Below are 23,037 nucleotides of genomic sequence, written 5' to 3' on the forward strand. Positions count from 1 at the left end.
TACTAATTAATTTTTACAACAACAGACGCACATCATTTTACCTTGTTGTTTCTTTGAACACTTATGCCATTTAGTACCAAAGTACTTTTAAATTAATTATAAGTGACCAATCCAACAGTGTTTACATTTAACAATCCGAATCAAAACTCCACGTCGGACAATAATGACATTAGCTTTAATCATGTTGAGGGTTATTGTGTTCTTGCATAAGCACGCACTCAATGCTCGAGCTGTATTTAACGAAATGTACACATATATACTGTGACTTAGTAACGAAAAACGTTTTTAACGCAATGTTTACTATAGCCACAAAATAAATTACTTGGCTATTATAATTGAAATAATATTCCAACATTATTTAGGAATATGGAAACTTCAGACAAAAAATAATTCAGTTGTTATTCAAAAATCAAAACACAAACGGTTTATATACAACAAACGCAGAAACGAAATTTAAAAAAAAATAATTTTTCGGTTAGATATGCACAAATTATCCAATGAAATGAATTATTTTTTATTACTATTACATGTAATTTCATGTGCCATTAAAAAACTATGGTTGCAGAAAAGTATCTCGTGACACATTGCTTTTATATATATATAAAAGGGAGGATATTTCCCCTTGATCTTCATAGTGCTTGGCAGTTACTATCTTATCTGTGTAAGCTACAGACGACGTTACCTTTCGGCACGAGATTGGTGATTTTTATATAACAGCCCTTCACTACAAGCAACTGAAAACCTTGACCAAGGGGCACACAAAAGGCAACTATCCCGTGAGTTAGTTGTACATAGCTTATTACAAAGAGAAACGAGTCTGTTAGGGCTGTTTAAGTAGTAGTCCAACTAAGTTGGTGCAACAAAAACGCATGTTTTCTTGCGCAAATTGTGGTATTTCCGATTCTAGCTGTACAAAGCAGTAGCAAATAATCAAGTACTTTTACAAGATCAAAAACACATTTACGTGTTTAAATGTTTAATAGCTGTCAATGAATGAAGACTGTCATACAGATAATTTTGCAAAAATAAACTAACGTTAAGTAACTACAGATTATATATTAAAAACAACAGTAGTAATGGGGTAAATCATTAAATCACAAAATCAACACATTTATAACGACAGTGAGTTGAAGTGGGCCACCAGAATGAAATAAATTACGTTTCTCTCTTCAACGTGCAACTGAATGAAGAATTTCAATTTTATGAGCATCGAGACGACTCGTGTATTAAAAACGTATGTGGTATAAGTGTAAGAAAAGTGGAGTTCAGGAGCTAATCGGAAAATATTGCCGACTCATTTAAAAGCGTGCATGATCCATTATCGTCAGTATGAGACATTTATAAACTGTGAAATGAGATTGCATTGTAACATAGTGATACGTTGTACTTTTGAAAAACCACAAACAAATCATAGTTCAGAACAATGTATTTCAACACTTACTTTTTATGGCTGTCACCTTGCACAATATGGTAAAAGCATGAACTTCTTACTGCAAGTTCAAGACGGATAAATTGGCTAGAGAAGTAGAAGCGACATCTGTTCTGATTTTTTATTGAATTTTTGGACCTTAAAGAAGCTACAACAAGAATATTCTGTTTTACCTTGATCTTAAACTGGTGTTTGTTTATTTTTTCCTTTTTCTTCTGTTTTCCTTTATTTATACTGGAAGGAGTATATATTAGCGCTGGTTTCAAATTTCACTTACGAGTTGAGCGAGAACGTTTGCATATACGATTTATGATGCGCACATGTGTACATTCATGCACATGCGCGCACACGTATGCACCGAATGTTATATTTTGTTTGTAAACCTAACTTACGGCGAGTCCGAAGATTCTCATTAAAATCGTTTTCATTACTAAACTAAGTAGCGATGCTACATAACGCACATTTTAGGCTAGCACGTATATAATACTGTTATTTATGACAATCTGAAAGAACTTCGTGATGACGAAAAACCCATTTGCAAATCTAAAGATGACCTAAGAAGGTCGAAACGTTGTTCTCTACTTTATTTTGGTAAATGTGTTAATACCTATACCAGCCGTCCTGAGAAACAGTCTGAAAGAACGTTACTGTTAGGAACTATTTACTTTTTTAAATTAAATGTTTGTTTCTTATTTTTCAAGGATAAATGTTGAGATCCCTCATCTCTAATTCACGACTTGAAGTGACAGTCAGACTTGTTCACTCTATTCAAACTCTTTACTCGCATTTTTATGTAGCTCAAATGGTTTCCTAAACGAGGAAAATACTAGACGTTAAGCCACGCGTTCATAATTTGACATCAACCTATACTCTGGCGAAATAAATGTAAACTTCTAAATTAATAAAAACAACTTAGCCTATAACTATGGTTCTCAAACTTTATATATGGTACACCCCTTCAACTAACGGCCTCCTCGTAATTTTTTAGCCTGACATTTACTGCTGTGATTCTAGTATAACTGCGTTATTTAATGCAAAAAATAATTTTGCTACAATTTTTAATTTGATTTGTTTTGAATTTCGCGCAAAGTTACATGAGAACTATTTGCGCTGGCCGTCCCTAATTTAATAGTGTATGACTACAAGGAAGGCAGTTAAACATTACCATCCACCGCCAACCCTTGGGCTACTCTTTTACCAAGTACTAGTAGGATTGACTGTGACTTTATAACGCCCCTACGGCTGAAAGGGCAAGAATGTTTGGTGTGACAGCGATTCGTACCCGTTACTCTCGTATTACGAGTCGAATGCCTTAACCACCTGTCCATGCCAGGCCTTTTAGTCCGAACTTCAGACCGACCTCCAGGATATGTCCCACCCCAACCCCCGAGAAGCTCCGCCTATTTTTAGAACCATAGACTAAAACATTACAGAAGATCTTGTATAACAAAAACACGAAAGGTTTTTTTTTTCCTTAATCAAACTAACATTAGGTATTGTAATAAAAACATGGTAAATATAATCTGGTTGAAATACTTTTTACATTAAAACTTCTAATTCTCGAAAATCTCTGAGAGTCTAAATAACAAAAAGTGACGCTTTAAAATATAATAGGCCTGATACTAATGTCTTACGACAAATTATAAACATTCTTCGCGAGCTTGTAAAAGGCGTCCATACCTTAAAAAACTGTTTCAAATTCAGCTTTCGAAATACACGTTTGCCATTACACAATTAAATTCGCCCCACACCCTAAGTTTGAATGTTACATGTTTTACCATGCAGCAATTTGCAAATTATTTCAACTCTCTTTCTCAGACTCTGGGCAAGAATGACTTTCTGTGGCCTACAAAATGCAACATTTTCGCTAAACCATATTTTCTTTGACTGGGGACTTATTATTAAATCTTTTGAAAATTAAGCGATATCCTGCCCTCATCCACAATATATATACAGAATAAGTCATTGTGCGAATATTTTTAGCCTAACTCGTCAAACTTTACGAAGGTAATGAGGAGAAACTGAACATAATTTTTATATCAATTTATCAATATATATGGCTTGATAGAACGTCAAAAGATGACGTTAGAGATTGTCATAAGGAATTTACGTTGTTCGTAGAGTTTCAACAAAGGTTTCATCTTGAGCGAGGAAATCTTCTACAACAACTAGAGTTTCAGTTATGTGTATGCACATGTACGTGCGTCCTCGAGTGGCCATCGAACTTCCTGAACCGACGAATTCCAACAGCCACCGTACAGGTGATCAAGGACATGCATAGTGACGTCACAAGCACGTGCATTCTACAGATACACATGGTACCACTTTCCTAGGAACCAAGGGTGATATCGAGCCGGTCGTTTAAAGCGTTACCGAATGGATATGGAATGATGTTGCGTTATGTACACGTAAATAAACAAACTTTTATCAACTGATAAACGAAGGAATTTACCAGGATTTATCTAAAAGAAACGCTTTATTCCAAAAGCGAAATATTTTCTACGATTTATAAACGTTGAAAACTTACATTAGTATTTATTGGAAGGATATCTGTGTTGTACCTACCCCAGGTATAAAACTTTAAATTGTAGCTTCATAAGCCTTCAAGTTTACAGTATATGATTAATATACAAAACCAGGCGTACCTAGAACCCATGTTAGTAAAGAGGAAAATATGTAACAAATTTCACACAAATACTTAACTGGAATTACAAACATTTCTTTTAAAGTAATTCTTTTCTAAACAATTGCACGTATTTCTTCAAGGAGTTAATGAAAATCATTTGTCAAAAATCACAACATGCGAGATAATTTTCATATACTCTTTACTCCTGACATATACCTCACATTGCCACATATCAACATGAGTTTATAACTTGATAAAAAATGTACTTATTATAAACCAACACTTGAATTTATTTCTAGCAAAACAACTGTTAAAATCTATAAAGAATGCATTACGTTCTTATATAGGTTTTAAATCATACCTAACAAAATGGTCTAAATCTAGTTGTAATACAATAAACAGCAAAATTTGGCAATATTCCAATATAAACTTATGTCTACTAGAACTGTTTAATCCTACCTGGAATGTATTACACAATCATACTTTATAATATTCCAATATAAACTTATGTCTACTAGAACTGTTTAACCCTACATGGAATGTATTACATAATAATATTTTATAATATTCCAATATAAAGTTATGTCTACTAGAACTGTTTAACCCTACATGGAATGTATTACATAATGATACTTTATAATATTCCAATATAAAGTTTTGTCTACTAGAACTGTTTAACCCTACATGGAATGTATTACATAATGATACTTTATAATATTTCAATATAAAGTTATGTCTACTAGAACTGTTTAACCCTACATGGAATGTATTACATAATGATACTTTATAATATTCCAATATAAACTTATGTCTACTAGAACTGTTTAACCCTACATGGAATGTATTACACAATCATACTTTATAATATTCCAATATAAAGTTTTGTCTACTAGAACTGTTTAACCCTACATGGAATGTATTACACAATCATACTTTATAATATTCCAATATAAAGTTTTGTCTACTAGAACTGTTTAACCCTACATGGAATGTATTACATAATGATACTTTATAATATTTCAATATAAAGTTATGTCTACTAGAACTGTTTAATCCTACCTGGAATGTATTACACACTACTAGAACTGTTTAATCATACTTTATAATATTCCAATATAAACTTATGTCTACTAGAACTGTTTAACCCTACATGGAATGTATTAATATTTTATAATATTCATAATAATATTTTATAATATTCCAATATAAAGTTATGTCTACTAGAACTGTTTAACCCTACATGGAATGTATTACACAATCATACTTTATAATATTCCAATATAAACTTATGTCTACTAGAACTGTTTAACCCTACATGGAATGTATTACATAATAATATTTTATAATATTCCAATATAAAGTTATGTCTACTAGAACTGTTTAACCCTACATGGAATGTATTACACAATCATACTTTATAATATTCCAATATAAAGTTTTGTCTACTAGAACTGTATAACCCCACCTGGAATGTATTACATAATGATACTTTATAATATTTCAATATAAACTTATGTCTACTAGAACTGTTTAACCCTACATGGAATGTATTACATAATGATACTTTATAATATTCCAATATAAAGTTATGTCTACTAGAACTGTTTAACCCTATCTGGAATGTATTACACAATCATACTTTATAATATTCCAATATAAAGTTATGTCTACTAGAACTGTTTAACCCTACATGGAATGTATTACACAATCATACTTTATAATATTCCAATATAAACTTATGTCTACTAGAACTGTTTAACCCTACATGGAATGTATTACATAATAATATTTTATAATATTCCAATATAAAGTTATGTCTACTAGAACTGTTTAACCCTACATGGAATGTATTACACAATCATACTTTATAATATTCCAATATAAAGTTTTGTCTACTAGAACTGTATAACCCCACCTGGAATGTATTACATAATGATACTTTATAATATTCCAATATAAAGTTTTGTCTACTAGAACTGTTTAACCCTACATGGAATGTATTACATAATGATACTTTATAATATTCCAATATAAAGTTTTGTCTACTAGAACTGTTTAACCCTACATGGAATGTATTACATGGTATATCGGTTGTTTAGATACGCTTTACTTAAATTAACTTTAAATACAAAATTTAGTAAATGAATGAAATAAGAGAGATGACCTCATAGATATAACTAATGCATTACAAGATATTGGCATTTATAAAAAGTCCAAGCATACCACCAAGTGACTTGTTTTGTGTGTTATACAGTTTAAGTATTTCCTGGTAAATGAAGACCATGTAACATTTAGTGTAAACTATCAAGTTAGTGGTTGATTACATTGGAATGCACATTTCAAATATGCTTCTTCATTATAACCTCGTTTAATATGAAGGTTACAAAAATAATTGCTTGCCACACCCACTAAAAACTGAAGTAATTAATCTTGCCATATACAAAGTTACCGATACAGACCTGTGTTTATAGATCTTTTAACGGAAGATTTATTATAGACTCAACAGGTACTTAAAACACACACAAAAAAAAGTTGAATGTCAGACCAGTGACAAGGTTTCAGAATAATATAACCAAACTGATTCTTAAATCCACATTAACACACATCCTCAAGTCCCTGTATTTTTTATACACACATATTTTGTTCTATAAACTGAGGAAAACTGGTTAGGCACTAAAAAAACAACTGAAACTAATGTTCCTGAAAAGTAATAGTTCAGAAGTTGGACATGTACAAATGTCTACTGAATCAATTACTTGACAATATATTATATTCAGCATGTATAGTATTACAATCATTCCGATCTGTCCAGAGCTCTTGTAAGTCTTATGCTGTCTTTCTACCCTAGAATATCACTGACCTGAAGACATGCACTGTAGTTGAAAACAGTACCCACATTTTACAGAGAGGAATGATCATGTTCATGAAAAACTAAGTTTTAACTGAATAATGATTTATTACACATAATATTAAAACCAAGACCATTCTCAGTCTCATGAAAACAATAAAATACCAAGCAACTTACAATACTGTTTACAGAAAACTGAGTTTATAATAGAGAGCATTTACACGAGGCCTCAATAATTTTCATATGATTCCTATACATTTAACACAACATTAAAAAATGCTCATGACACACAACTGGTCACTGAGAACACATACATAACAGTTTGAAGTTTTTGTACACAGTAAGGTAATTTTGAAAAAAACAACAACAAATGATTTTACTTATAATTTGTTAGGCCTAGTTTAAAGAAAATATTCTTTCAGTGTAATTCTCAGATATATATAGCATGAAAAACTAAGTACACTAGATGTGAAATTGTGAAGCAGGACACATTATCCAGTAAACACTGTATGTTATTATTAGAACCACTGGTGATATATAAATGTTCAAGATAAAAGGTTCCTTCATAATTTTATCAGTAATCTGTTTGTTATGTGCTACAGAAACAATCACAAATAACTGCATACAACCCATATTGTACAAATACAAATGTGAAGAATATATGCTTTGTTCTCAACTAGAAACTTTTTATGTAGATGTACTACATCTGATAGTCTTACATGATGTCATCACACAAAAATATTGTATTGTTCCTATTCTTACCATAGGGTTTGATGAGAAAACAAAATAAAGAGTCAAACAAAGAGATGTAGGTATCATAACCACTCCAACCATCAAAAAAATTAAACCCAAATATCTGCTTCTTTCTGTTTTTTAAGTTGGTTATATCAAAGCTATGTTCTACTGATCTGTCATTGTCATAGTTAGTAGTCTATATGATAACCTAAATCTAAGCCTAATTAGTTACACACACTAGATAGTCCTATCATGACTACTTTGAAAATTACAACAGGTTAGCAGCTGAAATTTGGAATAAAACAATTTATTATTAACATTAATAATCATAATAGCAACTAATTAACTATTACACTTGAATGATCATACAAGTTAGTCTCCCTGTTAATCAACCGACCACAACAAACATCACTGTAATTACTGTGTTAAACTACTAGTCACACTAAACCTTATAAGTATTCTGTTAATCTACTAGCTACAACAAAATTTACTGTAATTACTCTGTTAAACTACTAGCCACATTAAACCTTATAAGTATTCTGTTAATCTACTAGCTACAACAAAATTTACTGTAATTATTCTGTTAAACTACTACCCACACATTATGATAAGTATTCTGTCAATATACTAGCTTCAATAAACCTCATTGTAATGACTCTGTTAAACTGTATTTGTGTTTATGACACAACCATTTTATCTGTACAATCCCTACTTTTTAACTATTAACCAGAGGGAAGGCAGCCAGTCTTAAGCAATCCTATCACCAATTATATGAGATGAGTTGTCACTCTAATTCACCCACAGTTTATAATGCAGGTAAACACTTTGTAGTGTCACATGAAGTCAGCTTGCAAGCTACAACATTCAGAGTTCTACTAAATGGCCAACCTGCATCCCCCTTCCTTGTTAATGATAACAATAACACCACACATCCAGAGATGATCTGTTTATCAACACAGTTGAAAGTTATTCACTGTATTCATGTAAAACAGATTTAGTGACTATTTGTATTTAATTAATTATTTTAAATATTATGTTTTTAACATACAGATTTCAACTATCCAGAGTACACCATATGACATCTTTTATTGTGCTATAGTAATATACTCTTAAATAATCAGTGCTTGATCCAGAAATTTATTTAGGGTGGTTGGCTATCTGATGGGTTATCAAGTATGATTTTTTAAATAAATACTGTAACCGGATGATTCCAAAAGTTATTCACATGGTTGGGGTTAGGGTACATAGCATATTTTAGACCATCTCTTTTGTTTAGTAATTTATTATTATATTTTTTTTTTTACATGCTTTAGAAAAGTGGGTTGGTTAGCTACCATATCCACTCCTCTTAAACCAGCTCCTGTTTAATGCAATTAACTGCAAACTGTACCAAATTTATTTTTTCTTAGGAATGAAATAGCCAGCACAAGAAAAACTAGTCAGTACTATACATTCAACAGTATGTTCTTTGTTTGTAGAAATATTTTTAGTATAGTTTCTACACCTGTCTTGAAATCTGAACTTTGCCATAATTTTTGTCAACTCTCACTTCTCCTTAGTCTAATCTGATTCGCTATTCAGCATTGTCAACGTCAAAGAAAGAGATAAGGAAATAGGGATGATGGTGTAACAATTTTCTTGATATATATATGAACACATGTATCTACATGCACACATTCAGTTATTACAATCTGTAGAAAGGTCTACTTGAAACTGGTTTTATTTCATGTGAATAATTATATTTACAAACACAATTTATTTCAAGAACTTAGGGTTTTGGAGATAAGCCTACAAAAGATGGAAACTGGCTTCTTGTATAACAATAGCTAAGTAGCTTAACAATTAAGTAATTGTTATTCTTGGCCTAATCAGTTTGTATTAATGTACTGTAACAACAGGCAGAGTACAATATCCTTTAGTTCTCTCTCATAAGTTGCAAGTCCTTAATTTAGCTAAACAGGTGTGTAAATATGTACATAGTTTAATAAAACAATGCAAGTAGCTTGCTGATACCTAACAAATTACAGGTTCAACTTACCTCCAAACATCACTAGCTTTAGAGTATGTTGAAGATTTGATGACTTCTGGTGCCATCCAAGCATAGGTTCCAGCTGCTGACATTCGTGTGGTTTTGTACAATTCTCTAGCCAGTCCAAAGTCTGTGATTTTCAGGGTTTTTTGCTTTAAATCACCAACATCTAATGGTTCACTCAAAAGCACTAGGATAAGATGGAAGAAATACAGCTACAATTATTAGACAAAATAAAAAGAAAATTTTTGAGACAAAGTTTGATAGCAGCAAAACCTTTTTGTCATTCAAACCATATTTTAAGAATACATGCTAGGGGACGGTACACCAATTAAAAAGTATAACAAAATAATTTTCAGCATCCTAAAAATTACAGTGCACTGCATATAACAACACTATGTAACACAAATTTTGTTCCTGGATAGTATGTTATTTCTTAATTGCTTATGTTGTAAAAGTACAGAAAATGGCCATTATTCCCTTCAAATTTTGCTTCTATGACCGGGATAATGAAATTTAGAAATTAACCTATTTTCTACGTAAAAACAGGAAAATTTGCACATTTTCATTTACATTTGAACAAGGCCTGAATAAAACAACATATGGATCAAGATTTACACGCATTTATGCTAAAGTTAAACAAAATGCTGAGAAGTGAGTAGTTTTCAACATTTGTGACTGTAATGTAAATCACTTTCATCTATCAGCCCCCAAATATAGTGTCCCATCATGTTTTTGTTATAGGCTCCCAGGTCACAAAAGCAAAGTTTGAAGAGAAAAATAGGTCTTTTCCATTTACTATAGGCATAAACAATTGGGAAATAACACTTTCTGTCCAGGAACAAGAAAAAGTAAAAATTTTGTTACATATTGTTATTAGAAAAAAAAACATTCCAAAAACCAGCAATCACAGATAGCAAATATGAAACACCTACAATTAATTATTGATAGCAACTACAATACACTTACAATTTTCACTCAGCTTATTAATGAACAAATAAATAAAATATTAAATCAGTAAACAGATCAAAGTCTCGACAGTAGAGATAAAAATATTTGGCACATTCGTGTATCCTCTTCAATCTCAAATTGTATTCAGTAAATTGAAGTACACATATGAGTGTTTCTGAACTAGTTTTTATATACCGAGACTTCTGACAGTTTCATCTGTTCACTGTAGTTTTTTGTTTTCTCTAGCTGCTACATACGATAATATGTTATTCTATGTTGCTTATTAGTACTGTTCACGTTTCAAAAATTTGTGTATAATGAAAAACATTTAAATATGGTTTTAAAAAATACCACAGCTTTCAAAGAATGTTATGTAATAGTTCACCACAGGATATTAACGCATGAAAATAAAAAGTCCCACAAAAACATACTATAGTGAATATCTTACTTTAATATTTATTTACAATAACAGAAATAAATGCTTTGCAGTTGCTTTTCAATTTTAGACAATTATTGTAAGACTTCATACAAATGTATAAAAATGGAATACGATAAATAACAGTAACCAAAGACAATTGAGTTTCTCACTTATGCTACAATACACTATTCTGATACAATGTACTATGTAAACAAATGAAATCCACATGACATGTTACTTTTATCTGTTAGATACGTACAGAACAAACAAGAATTTATTTTACGTGATTTTGTTTTGAAATACACTAAATATTTTGTAATATCCACGTGACTTCATATACTTTGTACCAAACCAACGTGCAACGTGCTCAAATAGTTGCTACTTTAATATTATCAAGTCCACTGGCAACAGGCGCAGATAACCTAGTGGCTTTGCGCCATAAAACACCAAACCAACCAACCACGGGCAATAAAATTGCTATTATGTTATTACTCAGCAGAAGTTACATCCAAACACTTCTTTGTACACTAATGTTACGTTGTGTACTGTTAACAAAAAATTCTGTCTCCTACTTATCCGGCCCAGCATGGCCAGGTGGTTAAGGCACTCCACTCGTAATCTGAGGGTCGCGGGTTCGAATTCCCGTCACACCAAACATGCTCGCCCTTTCAGCTGTGGGGGCGTTATAATGTGATGGTCAATCCCACTATTCGTTGGTAAAAGAGTAGCCCAAGAGTTGGCGGTGGGTGGCAATGACTAGCTGCCTTCCTTCTTGTCTACACTGCTAAATTGGGGACGCCTAATGCAGATAGCCATCGTGCAGCTTTGTGCGAAATTCAAACACAAACAAACCTACTTATCTTATAACCTGAATGTAAGACGTAATTACAGTCCACGCCGACAAACCAATCGCTGGCAACCTCTTTTCACTTTCAGCAGGTGGGCAACACTTCCATTTCTGGAACTCCAAGAAATACTTCGAATACTACGATGTTTTTATTGCTTACTTACGTGCTGTCCTAAAAGTCTCCTTTGTAAAGGAATTTGATAATTGAGGGTTTACCTTGGTCATTATAAAGAAAAATAACTTAGGCAACTAAGTGTGACAACTCCCTTTTGTTATGTAAACAGCCAACTTACGAAGCATGGAACAGTTAAGGCAGCACGTGATACAACGCGCTATACAAACCCGTTCTACGCATACAAGGTTATTTACACACGTGCTCAGGTCGGTAAAATGACCCCCCCCTCACCCTCCCCGATGTAATAACGTGTTTTACACTAGTTACACCGCGGGACATTACAATTTCAGTTCCGTATGGTATGCAGTTTTTCTTCTTATCCATCCCAATCAATGCTTCCATGGAAGATTAGACACTGTTTCTGATATCCCATCTAGTTACTTCAATGTTTGTTAAAGAGCTGGTTTCTTATTAAGATGTTTATTACTGAGAATGTCTTATTAACGTCGTTAGTTAACACATTCTCCGAACTCTGAAGAATCGCCAAAGGCGTAGACCAACAAAGGTCGCTGATACTTGGTTCTAAGCCAAACTTTACAACGAAGAATGTATGTGAAATGTTAAATTGTTTAATTGTTTCGAATTTCGCGCAAAGCTACACGAGGGTTATCTGCGCTAGTCGTCCCTAATTTAGCAGTGCAAGACTAGTCATCACCATCCAACGTCAACTTTTGGGCTACCCTTTTACCAATAATATTGGGACTGACCGTCACATTTAACGCTCCCACGACTGAAAGGGCGAGCATGTTTGGTGCGACTCGGGATTCGAATTCGCGACCCTCAGATTACAAGCCGAACGCCTTAACCCGCCTGGCCATGCCGAGCCGGATTTACCAGTGTAGATAAGAGGGAAGGCAACTAGTCATTACCATCCACCGCCAACCCTTGGGCTACTCTTTTACCAAGAATACTAGGGCTGACCGCCACATTATAACGCTCCCACGACTGAAAAGGCGAGCATGTTTGGTGTGACGGGGATTCAAACCCGCGACCCTCAGATTACGAGTCAAGCGTCCTAACCACCTGACCAGCCAGGCAGGGCCAGAAATGTTAAATGAACCTCACCAACGATTGTCAACTCTCTTTTTGACCAATTAAGAACGTCCAGTATATCAAACAGGCGTTATTCACCTGCGACTGACATATGGCAATCCACGCATTTTGCATGCAAAGTCTTAACTGACCCACTGCAAAAATTCGCGAATCTTTACGCATGAGGTGATAGGCAGATTTATACAATCGACAAACGGGGCTTAATATATTTTAAAATATCGTTTTCATTTGTGTGTTTATGTTTAATCACAAAGCTACGTGAAGGGCTGACTAGCTTATGCTCTGATACTAAAACCCGGTTTCTTGCATTAACTCTGCAGATACGCCGTTGTGCTACTGAATAACAAACCGTTTTGGACACAGTTAAACAGTTGAGTAGGCAGACAGATGGATTATTTAAAGATAAACGAGAGAGAAATTCAACGGATAAGAACCAACACATTGTTCTTTTATGTCAAAAACGGGATCTCTTACGTATTTAAAACTGTACAAAACCTATAAAATAAAATTGAAACGATGCCTGTGAAAATTTGGTATGAAACAAAAAAAAATTAAGTTCCATTACCAGCTTCCAAATAATAGCGTTATTAGAACGTTATAACAGTGTGTAATCACATTTTTAAATGCTTGAATTTTTCATGCCAGTCGTGAAAATCCACATTACATACTCTAGGATTTGGGATTATCAAACTGTGGCACTCGCGCCACCGGTGGCATGTTGAGATAATGTCGTTTGTTTGTTTGAATTTCGCGCAAAGCTACACGAGGGCTATCTGCGCTAGCCGTTCTTAATTTAGCAATGCAAGACTAGAGGGAAGGCAGCTAGTCATCACCACCCACCGCCAACTCTTGGGCTACTCTTTTACCAACGAATAGTGGGACTGACCGTCACATTATAACGCCCCCACGGCTGAAAGGGCGAGCATGTTTGGTGTGATCGGGATTCGAACCTGCGACCCTCAGATTACGAGTCGAACGCCTTAACCCATCTGGCCATGCCGGGCCTGTATGTCATTGGTATACGACACAATTAATGTAAAACAAAAATAATAAATTCTGTAATGAAGCCGAACTGAGTTCTCCACGTAATACACACACAATCACTTTCGTCGCTGAGAGATTCACCAGTTTTCTTCCTTTAAAACTGTCGAAAAGGTATCACATATTCTTTAATCGTGCTAGAAAAAAAATCACATTCTTCGCATAGATGGGTAAGTGATAAAGATATGAATTATTGTTACTGGGTTTTTATCTCTTTTTTTTTCTTCTTTTTCTTAATTAGGCCTGGGTTTGTACTTGTAAAAAATTAAACAAAAAGTGGTACGCGAGCTTGAGATAACACTGCTCTAGATAACACGCGGTAACCAACAACAGCCCACCATAACCGTTTTCACCAACAGAAAGACCGCATCATGACTGAGGCCACCAATAGTAAGACACACCATCGAAATCGTTAACGGTAAAACATGCCACCATTTGACCCCCGTAGTATTTCATTAACCCTTAAACAGCGGGACTTTTATAGGTGGCAGTATCAAATGACGATGGCCGCCGTTTAAGGGTTAAAGTCAAAAAGCATCTGTTATCTAGCACAACTTAGTTTTACAAACATTCCGTACAAACCCTGATACAAACGTAAGTTCGGAGTGGGCGAAGGCCCAGTGGTTTGCATGCCAGGCGGTGGAACTTAAGGTCCGTCCTGTTACCACCACGAATAGAAAACCATACTCCTCAACTTATGGGCGGAGTGTGGATTATTTAGTCTGACAAGAGTTAGCCGTACATAGGTATCTTCCTTCTAATAGCCTTCAAAACTGGTCACGTCTAACACATATGGCCTTCGCAGAGCTTTGCGCGAAATGCATTCCTACAATTTATATAGGCCGCTTTATTCATTTTCAGTGCCAGGTGTTAAGAAAACATACTCATTCACCTTTAGATGCACAGCTCCCTCTGTGAGTTATAGCAACTATAACAGTATATTAAGTTGTGGTTATTTACGAACAAGTTAGGTAATTATAACTGAGATTTATTACCAATATTTCTATCTAAACGAAATTAGCTCTAAAGTTCAAATTATTGTTGTGGTTTTCTTTAGCAATTCAAAAAAAAAAAAAAATTACGCGAAGACAAAAATGAATATAACAATAAAAGTTAAAATTACATTTCTAGGGTTAAATATTTTGGATAAATCGGTTCACTTAAGTATTTTACATGAAGGTATAACCAGTTTGACGTTTTTATAAAGTAACCTTTAAAACTAATTATATCCATTTTCTATTCCGGCTTTCCAATTAGGCCTAATAGTTAATTCGAAATTCAGTTAACTTTGTTACAAACATCACATGTACATGCAAATAGGTCACCATGGTTACTCTCATTCTTCTCTGAGGATACCGTGTTTTTCTAAGTAAGAACATTAAACAACCAGAGTGGAAGTAAAAGGGAGACTGGTGAGAACAGAATGCATTACACCTCTATCGGCAACAACGGGAGGTACAAAAGAAAAAAGTCGTATATCAGTATAAATTAGCCGGTAGGTGTATTTTATAACGAACACCCTTAGGTGGGCCAGTGTGTTATTTGAATTTCTGCCAGGTACCATGTATGTGTGTACGTCTGACACTTTTCCCTGTAAAATATGTCCACACCAAGAAGGCAAACTTGATAAGAAAATGATGGATTTTTTTTTTGTACGGCCTTGTTTTGTTTTTTAAAATACGAGTAACAGATATATATCTAGACAGCAACACAAACAACTATTAGAAAACATACGCAAACGTGAGCGTGTTACACCATACTAGAGCGAGGTTTAGGGATGAAGCCGTCAAAGTTAGAGGAGATGGTATAACGCCGTTAGGCAATACGAAACCTCGGAGACCTCAATGCTCAATTAAGATAGAGACGGCATCAACGGTACAAATCCGTTTTGCACGAACGCTTGTCTAATGATGAACGCACACTTCACTGGCCAGAAGCGAAGTAAGTAACGCTAAAATTTAATGCTAGAACCCTTTACCTGCGTGTTTCCACTGATGTACGTGTAGAGACTCAAGTGTAATTATCCTCGGTCACAAAGTAAATCGTGTATATTTGCATACGTTTTTTTTTCCTTCCAGGCTTGCGAAGTAACTACAGTACAAAAATCATGAGAGAGAAAAGAGAAACAAAACAACGACTAAGATATATTAAAATGGGTGAAAAGTGACTGGGTATACTGAGCGCGAGCTATGACGACAGACAATGTGGTGATAAGTTAAACTACGTACTAAAAAGGTTTGAATGATAGATGTAAAAACGAGAATAGTTCAGACGCAAATGAAGTAAACAAAAGATACTGTTTTGTTCAGATACTCTTTACTAAATTAAACTGACTGTCTCGTTTATAACATTGCCACAGGGCTTCTTCACTGTAATACTGCGACTCAAACTTTGGGCCTTCCGTCCGTAGCCTAACTTACTAATTACTAGACCACGCAAAACACCAAAATACAAACACGGTTAAATTTAACCCTTCAACTTCGGTTAACATTATATGATGTTAGCGTAGACGGCTGAAGTTGACGTCGTGTGATGCAAGCATTTTACGTGCAACATTTTAACGACCCGCTACAAAAAATTAGCGAATCTTTGCGCATGGGGTGGTAGACAGATTTACACAGATTTTATTTCGAAATGACAGAAGAATACACTCAATACATTCTGGCAATCAAAGTCAAATTCTTTGGGCAAAGTAACAGATAAACAAACGTTAACACCACAGTCCAACTCTTTATAATGTCCCTCGAACACCGTCACTGTTCTACACATCAAATTTCTTCGTTCTTTCTTCGCAAAATTAAACTTCTGATAACACACGTTGAGGAACAGAATTACACACAGACCAGCAAAGTTTCACTAATATTATTTAAGAAATCATCTTGCTCACTTTATGAACAATCTTAAACGGCTAAGCCATGGAAAACAGATCGAAGATATCTACAGCTCGATGTGGTTTGCATAACAAACAGATCGAAGATATCTACAGCTCGAAGATATCTACAGCTCGATGTGGTTTGCATAACAAACAGTGCTAAGCTAACAGATCGAAGATATCTACAGCTCGATGTGGTTTGCATAACAAACAGTGCTAAGCTAACAGATCGAAGATATCTACAGCTCGATGTGGTTTGATATCTACAGCTCGATGTGGTTTGCATAACAAACAGTGCTAAGATATCTACAGCTCGATGTGGTTTGCATAACAAACAGTGCTAAGATATCTACAGCTCGATGTGGTTTGCATAACAAACAGTGCTAAGATATCTACAGCTCGATGTGGTTTGCATAACAAACAGTGCTAAGCTAACAGATCGAAGATATCTACAGCTCGATGTGGTTTGATATCTACAGCTCGATGTGGTTTGCATAACAAACAGTGCTAAGATATCTACAGCTCGATGTGGTTTGATATCTACAGCTCGATGTGGTTTGCATAACAAACAGATCGAAGATATCTACAGCTCGATGTGGTTTGCATAACAAACAGTGCTAAGATATCTACAGCTCGATGTGGTTTGCATAACAAACAGTGCTAAGATATCTACAGCTCGATGTGGTTTGATATCTACAGCTCGATGTGGTTTGCATAACAAACAGATCGAAGATATCTACAGCTCGATGTGGTTTGCATAACAAACAGTGCTAAGATATCTACAGCTCGATGTGGTTTGCATAACAAACAGTGCTAAGATATCTACAGCTCGATGTGGTTTGCATAACAAACAGTGCTAAGATATCTACAGCTCGATGTGGTTTGCATAACAAACAGTGCTAAGATATCTACAGCTCGATGTGGTTTGCATAACAAACAGTGCTAAGATATCTACAGCTCGATGTGGTTTGCATAACAAACAGTGCTAAGATATCTACAGCTCGATGTGGTTTGCATAACAAACAGTGCTAAGATATCTACAGCTCGATGTGGTTTGCATAACAAACAGTGCTAAGATATCTACAGCTCGATGTGGTTTGCATAACAAACAGTGCTAAGATATCTACAGCTCGATGTGGTTTGATATCTACAGCTCGATGTGGTTTGCATAACAAACAGTGCTAAGATATCTACAGCTCGATGTGGTTTGATAACAAACAGTGCTAAGCTATTTTTCACTAATCGTTACACCAGGTCGCGACTGGAAAAGTCTCCATGGTGGTGGTAACGTAACATATCGTGTAGATAATTAATTTACGTCTTTGTACCACATTGGTACTAGACCCTGTAAATCTTAAGCATGCGTATTTTGTGAAAATACATCATAAATACAACTCACAATTGTCAATGTTATGTTAATATTTTGTTAGGTTTTAGGAACGTTTTAGCAGCATTTTCAGTTTAAAATAGTAAATACTTGGATCCATATCACACACACCACCTAAATTTTAAAACTGAAGTGGATCGATTTACGAAAACCCTACCTTAAATTATCGATTACTCGCTCGAAGCTTTGAACGGAAAAGAACGTTGTTCTGCATGTGGAAGTTTTTTTATAATTTAAATAATATTTACTGTGGAAAAAAACGTTTAATGTGTGAGGGCACAGGAGGACATTCCAACAAGAACTTTACAGTGAGTCATAAGAATTACAACTGACCGCCGTAACAATATCTTCTAATACTCTTAAAGTATCTTAGTGTGTGTGTGTGTGTTTTCTAATAGCAAAACTTATCAATCACACCTAAAGTTGTTTAAAAACCGTCAGCTTTCTCTTGTTTTTTGTTCCTCCCCTTCCCAGCCCCTTCACGACTCTCACGAAAATTTGTCTTCGTTTACATTCTATATGTCGGTCAATAACAAAAGTGAAAATTTTCAAAACGCTTAGCCTAAAATTAGGCGAGTTCAAGAATGAAGAACCTTCAGATACGTACATTACACAGGCATAACATAGAACTGAACAACGTGTGAAGTAATCTACACAAAACTTCACAAGACTAAAATATGCAATTTCACGAGTCGCAGCGAAGTTTTCGGTCATAATCCTAATAACAATTCTTAAGTCCGGTCAAGAGAGATTTAGGTGTCCTAAATCCAGAAACACTACTGTTCTCTGACAATACATATAAAATGCTATAAACAGGAAATAACAGACAGGACCCCACCCAAAAAAAAAAAAAAAATAAAGTGACAAGGAGAATTGGAGAATAAACATAAACTTGAAAAATATTAACTTCATACATAATTCACTGATGAAACAACAAATGAAATACAGTTACCTGGCTTTATCACTTTTTTTTTTCTGTACAAGTGTAAAAAGAATGCAAGGAACAGACACAGTAACCCCAAATATCTCAATTTAGGAACCTAAAGAGAAGACATCTATAATAACTTGATTTTAACTGATTGCACGACCATTAAAACCACAAAAACAGTAACAATTCAAACAACTTTTCGTTGCAATTTTTAAAAGTAACGATAGTTATGACCCCTCAGGTCCAAACACTCAACCTGTGGTATCAAAAACGGCCTGACTTCACAGTTCAAACATCTTAATAGAAGCTGAACCACGTGCATAAAAATACTGAAAGTACAAACATTTTACCAGCTAATCGTTGCAACTATTAGGCTTAGCTTTACAAATTTGTTTCGCTGTTCTACTTGTTAGGACTAACGGAACTTGTTAACAGCTCTTGCAATATGGATCATTTAACGACTGGCTGTTAAGGATACTATTTCTATTTAAATTTTTTGATAATTTTTACGATAAACCACACGTACTTGCACAGAAATATATTTCATTCCTAGTTACCAAACAAAAAATCGTAGAGGCCTAATCAGTGTATCAGACTGCATGTGTGAGTATATATCTGTGAAAATACTTTTGTTTGTTTGTTTGAACACCATTACGCTGTTTGTCTACACGAACCCGGTTTTTAGCTGTGCCAGTCCGCAGACATACCGTTGTGCTACTGGAGGTCTTGGGTAAGAAAGTTCAAGTACTGTATACCGTAACGCTGTAGAATTCCAGTTGAAATTTTATTTTCATGGTCACTGAAGATATGAAATACTTGTCTTTATTTTTACTGTTTTTAAATAGTCGAAAGTAGGCCAAGGCTAGGCTAACTTTAAATATAAACATTAATACAATTTTAATAACAGGTTAAGTGGTTATTCAGGTATGACCTTAAAAATAAAGTTACGAACGGAAGCACGACGTCATAGCACCATACACCAAAAGAATTTAAAGCACAACAATTATAAACACCACACCTGCTGGTTGGTCTGTAAAGCCACAAAACAAACATAACATCTTATTTACACGTGCTATATTACAGGTACGTAATGTTTCTATATATGTTATTTTATTGTTCGATGATCTCAAACACTAAAAACAAAGTGGACTAGCTTAGTGGCATAAGTAGCGGAGTAAAACGAGAAACCAAAATTAGTTTGAATTTCACACAAAGGTACAGTTGTGTTATCTTCGTTAACAGTCCTTAATCTAGCAACTACAGATCTATTCTTTTACCTACAAATAGTGGGATTGACCATAACATAAACATTCTCATGGCTGAATGGACACGTATGTTTGATAGGACATGGATTCGAACCAGCAACCTTCAGATTGCATGTCAAGCGCTCTAACCACCATGCCATGCCGGACCCGAAACCGAGAAACGGTCAAGGAAACCGACGTAATCGAATTTTATTTTTGAGCTGTTCAATTATCACGTTTTACACATATCTTGATAAAAACAAAATCAGTTTTATTCTGAAATTGGCAACTACCTATTTCACGCAAAGTATTCATAAAATTTACACAAGTAAAGAATACACTACATTGAAGGTGTTTCGAACTTGTGTTTTCTTGCTTGACACGAACACGTAGTTACGTAGCCAGCATCAAATGTATATTTGAATGAACGAACGGGAATACGCTACTTTTATATTTTATGTTTACACATTATATGCATTTTTAATTGTGAAAATGGCGTATATATTTGAGCTTACATGGTAACTAGGTCACTGATGTGTGTTATTATCTACGTCGATACAATCTTCTAAACGTTTGATACTAGACGTTATAGTTGAAGAGCCGAAAATTAACGAGGCATTAGAAACATGTGAACGTTACACTTGTGATAAAAAATCCCGATAAACTTTTATTTCTCCACATACCTCTTAATTTATCCACTTTAGATTCAAAATCAGAGACGTATAAAAGCAATATTTCAAAATTATTTTTTATCTCTCATCCAACAAGTTCACTCCTCAAGAGGCCTTTCGTCTGCACCCAGTACTCACTCATTAGCTAAATTAGGGACCAAATGTCTCTTGAAGAGCGACTTGTGGGATGAGAGATAAAAAATAATTTTGAAATATTTTTATACGTCTCTGATTCTGAATGTAAAGTGGGTAAAACGAAAGGCCTCTTTAACTAAATTAGAGACAAATATCCCTCGTTTAGCTTTGCGCGAAAAATTCAAAACAAACCAAAGAACTAAACTTCTGACTCTTCGTCAGCTCACCAACTATTACAGAGCTCTGGAACTCGATAGATCAGACAATGTTAACAATAAAATCTGTAGATAAAAAAAAATTCATCGAAGGAGTAGTCATAAGTGTTGTTTGACTGAAAAAGTGCTCTGTTTAAAATACGTTGTGAATTGTATTAGGATGACGTAGAAAGCTTCATGTAGTATACTTTGCAGTTGGATCGTGGTACCATTTCAGTTAATCAAATAAAGAACTACCCGAAAAAATGTTGTCCGGGCAGCCATGAGTGATTTACGTAGGACTACACCACCTTAAATTAATAATGTGCTTCAAACGAAGTCGTAAAAACCTTCGTACACGTAAATGGTTTCACAAACTCTCGAAGTTTTATGGTTAATACGTATAAAGTTAAAGCACAGTTGCAATTATGAGTAGTTTGTACAGTACAATTTAAAAGCGCAGAAGTACGCATGTCAAAACAATTTGAAAACAAAACAAAACAGGTTTATGTTGTGTACAGTAGTACATTAATATTGAAGAAACCCTGGCTTTGTCCAATCTAATAATAAGATGTAGAACTCTGATCATAAAGTCGACTGGAAAATAATAATTCTAACCATACAATTATTTGGAAGTCAACGAAAAGCTCTTATCACGTAAGTGTTTGGAAGACGAGGAAGAACCTTCCAGCTCTTTAAAAAAACTTTTCCGTCAGATGGCGATACGGCTTTGTATTTCAGTGTAATAACTTAAGCCTGCAAGTTTTCTTTCTACTTGAATATACATTACGGAAAATTTGAGGTACACCTAACTAAAGGAAAGGAAACTGTCCATTGCCAATTCCCGGCATTACCCTATACCTCATAACGGAAAATGTTTTTGCGTCCATATACATATATATACACATTCACTATAGCAGTATTTGACCATCCAAAAAATAAGCCTAAAATTTATATTGGTTGATTACAAGATATCGGCAAATCGCGTGCAAATCTCTGACGACACTAAAGTCTCGAGTCTAAGGTAGTTGTACCGCAAACTTCAAATTTTACAGTGAATGCAAAAACAAATACAAGTCTAGTCTTCAAGGTGTGCATTATGAGTGGGTGTGGTCGGTCGTTCTATTCCAGGAATATAGCAGGTTATGTCGCGTCAAACATCCGCAGAAATAAAATCATTATTTTGTTCCTGGTGAACAATGAATATCAATATATTATTTATTTTTTATTACGGTAATAAAGGCTATATATAATATGTAGCATTCTAGATATGAAAATAAGCTGAAAGGATATACACATGTATGTGTTCCCCTAAACTTAAAATATTTTAATTGTAACATTCCGGTTGTTATCACAAACCGATACTAAATAGCTAATAATAAAATACAAGTGCAGTGAACACGTAAGTGTAGAATTATATAACTATAATAGTTATATAGTCTGTTATCTGTCCA

General features: G+C 34.4%; 1 protein-coding gene across 1 annotated transcript in view; it reads right to left on the reverse strand.

Moving 5' to 3' along the window:
* Positions 1 to 23,037, reverse strand: part of LOC143226731 (mitogen-activated protein kinase kinase kinase 9-like) — a 74,546-nt gene that overhangs the window by 11,461 nt on the left and 40,048 nt on the right. The window contains 1 exon segment of the mRNA XM_076458088.1: positions 9,677 to 9,857. Within this exon segment, the coding sequence (XP_076314203.1) occupies positions 9,677 to 9,857 (181 nt within the window).

This window comes from Tachypleus tridentatus, chromosome 9 (genome assembly GCF_004210375.1).
Source record: "Tachypleus tridentatus isolate NWPU-2018 chromosome 9, ASM421037v1, whole genome shotgun sequence".
NCBI lineage: Eukaryota > Metazoa > Arthropoda > Merostomata > Xiphosura > Limulidae > Tachypleus > Tachypleus tridentatus.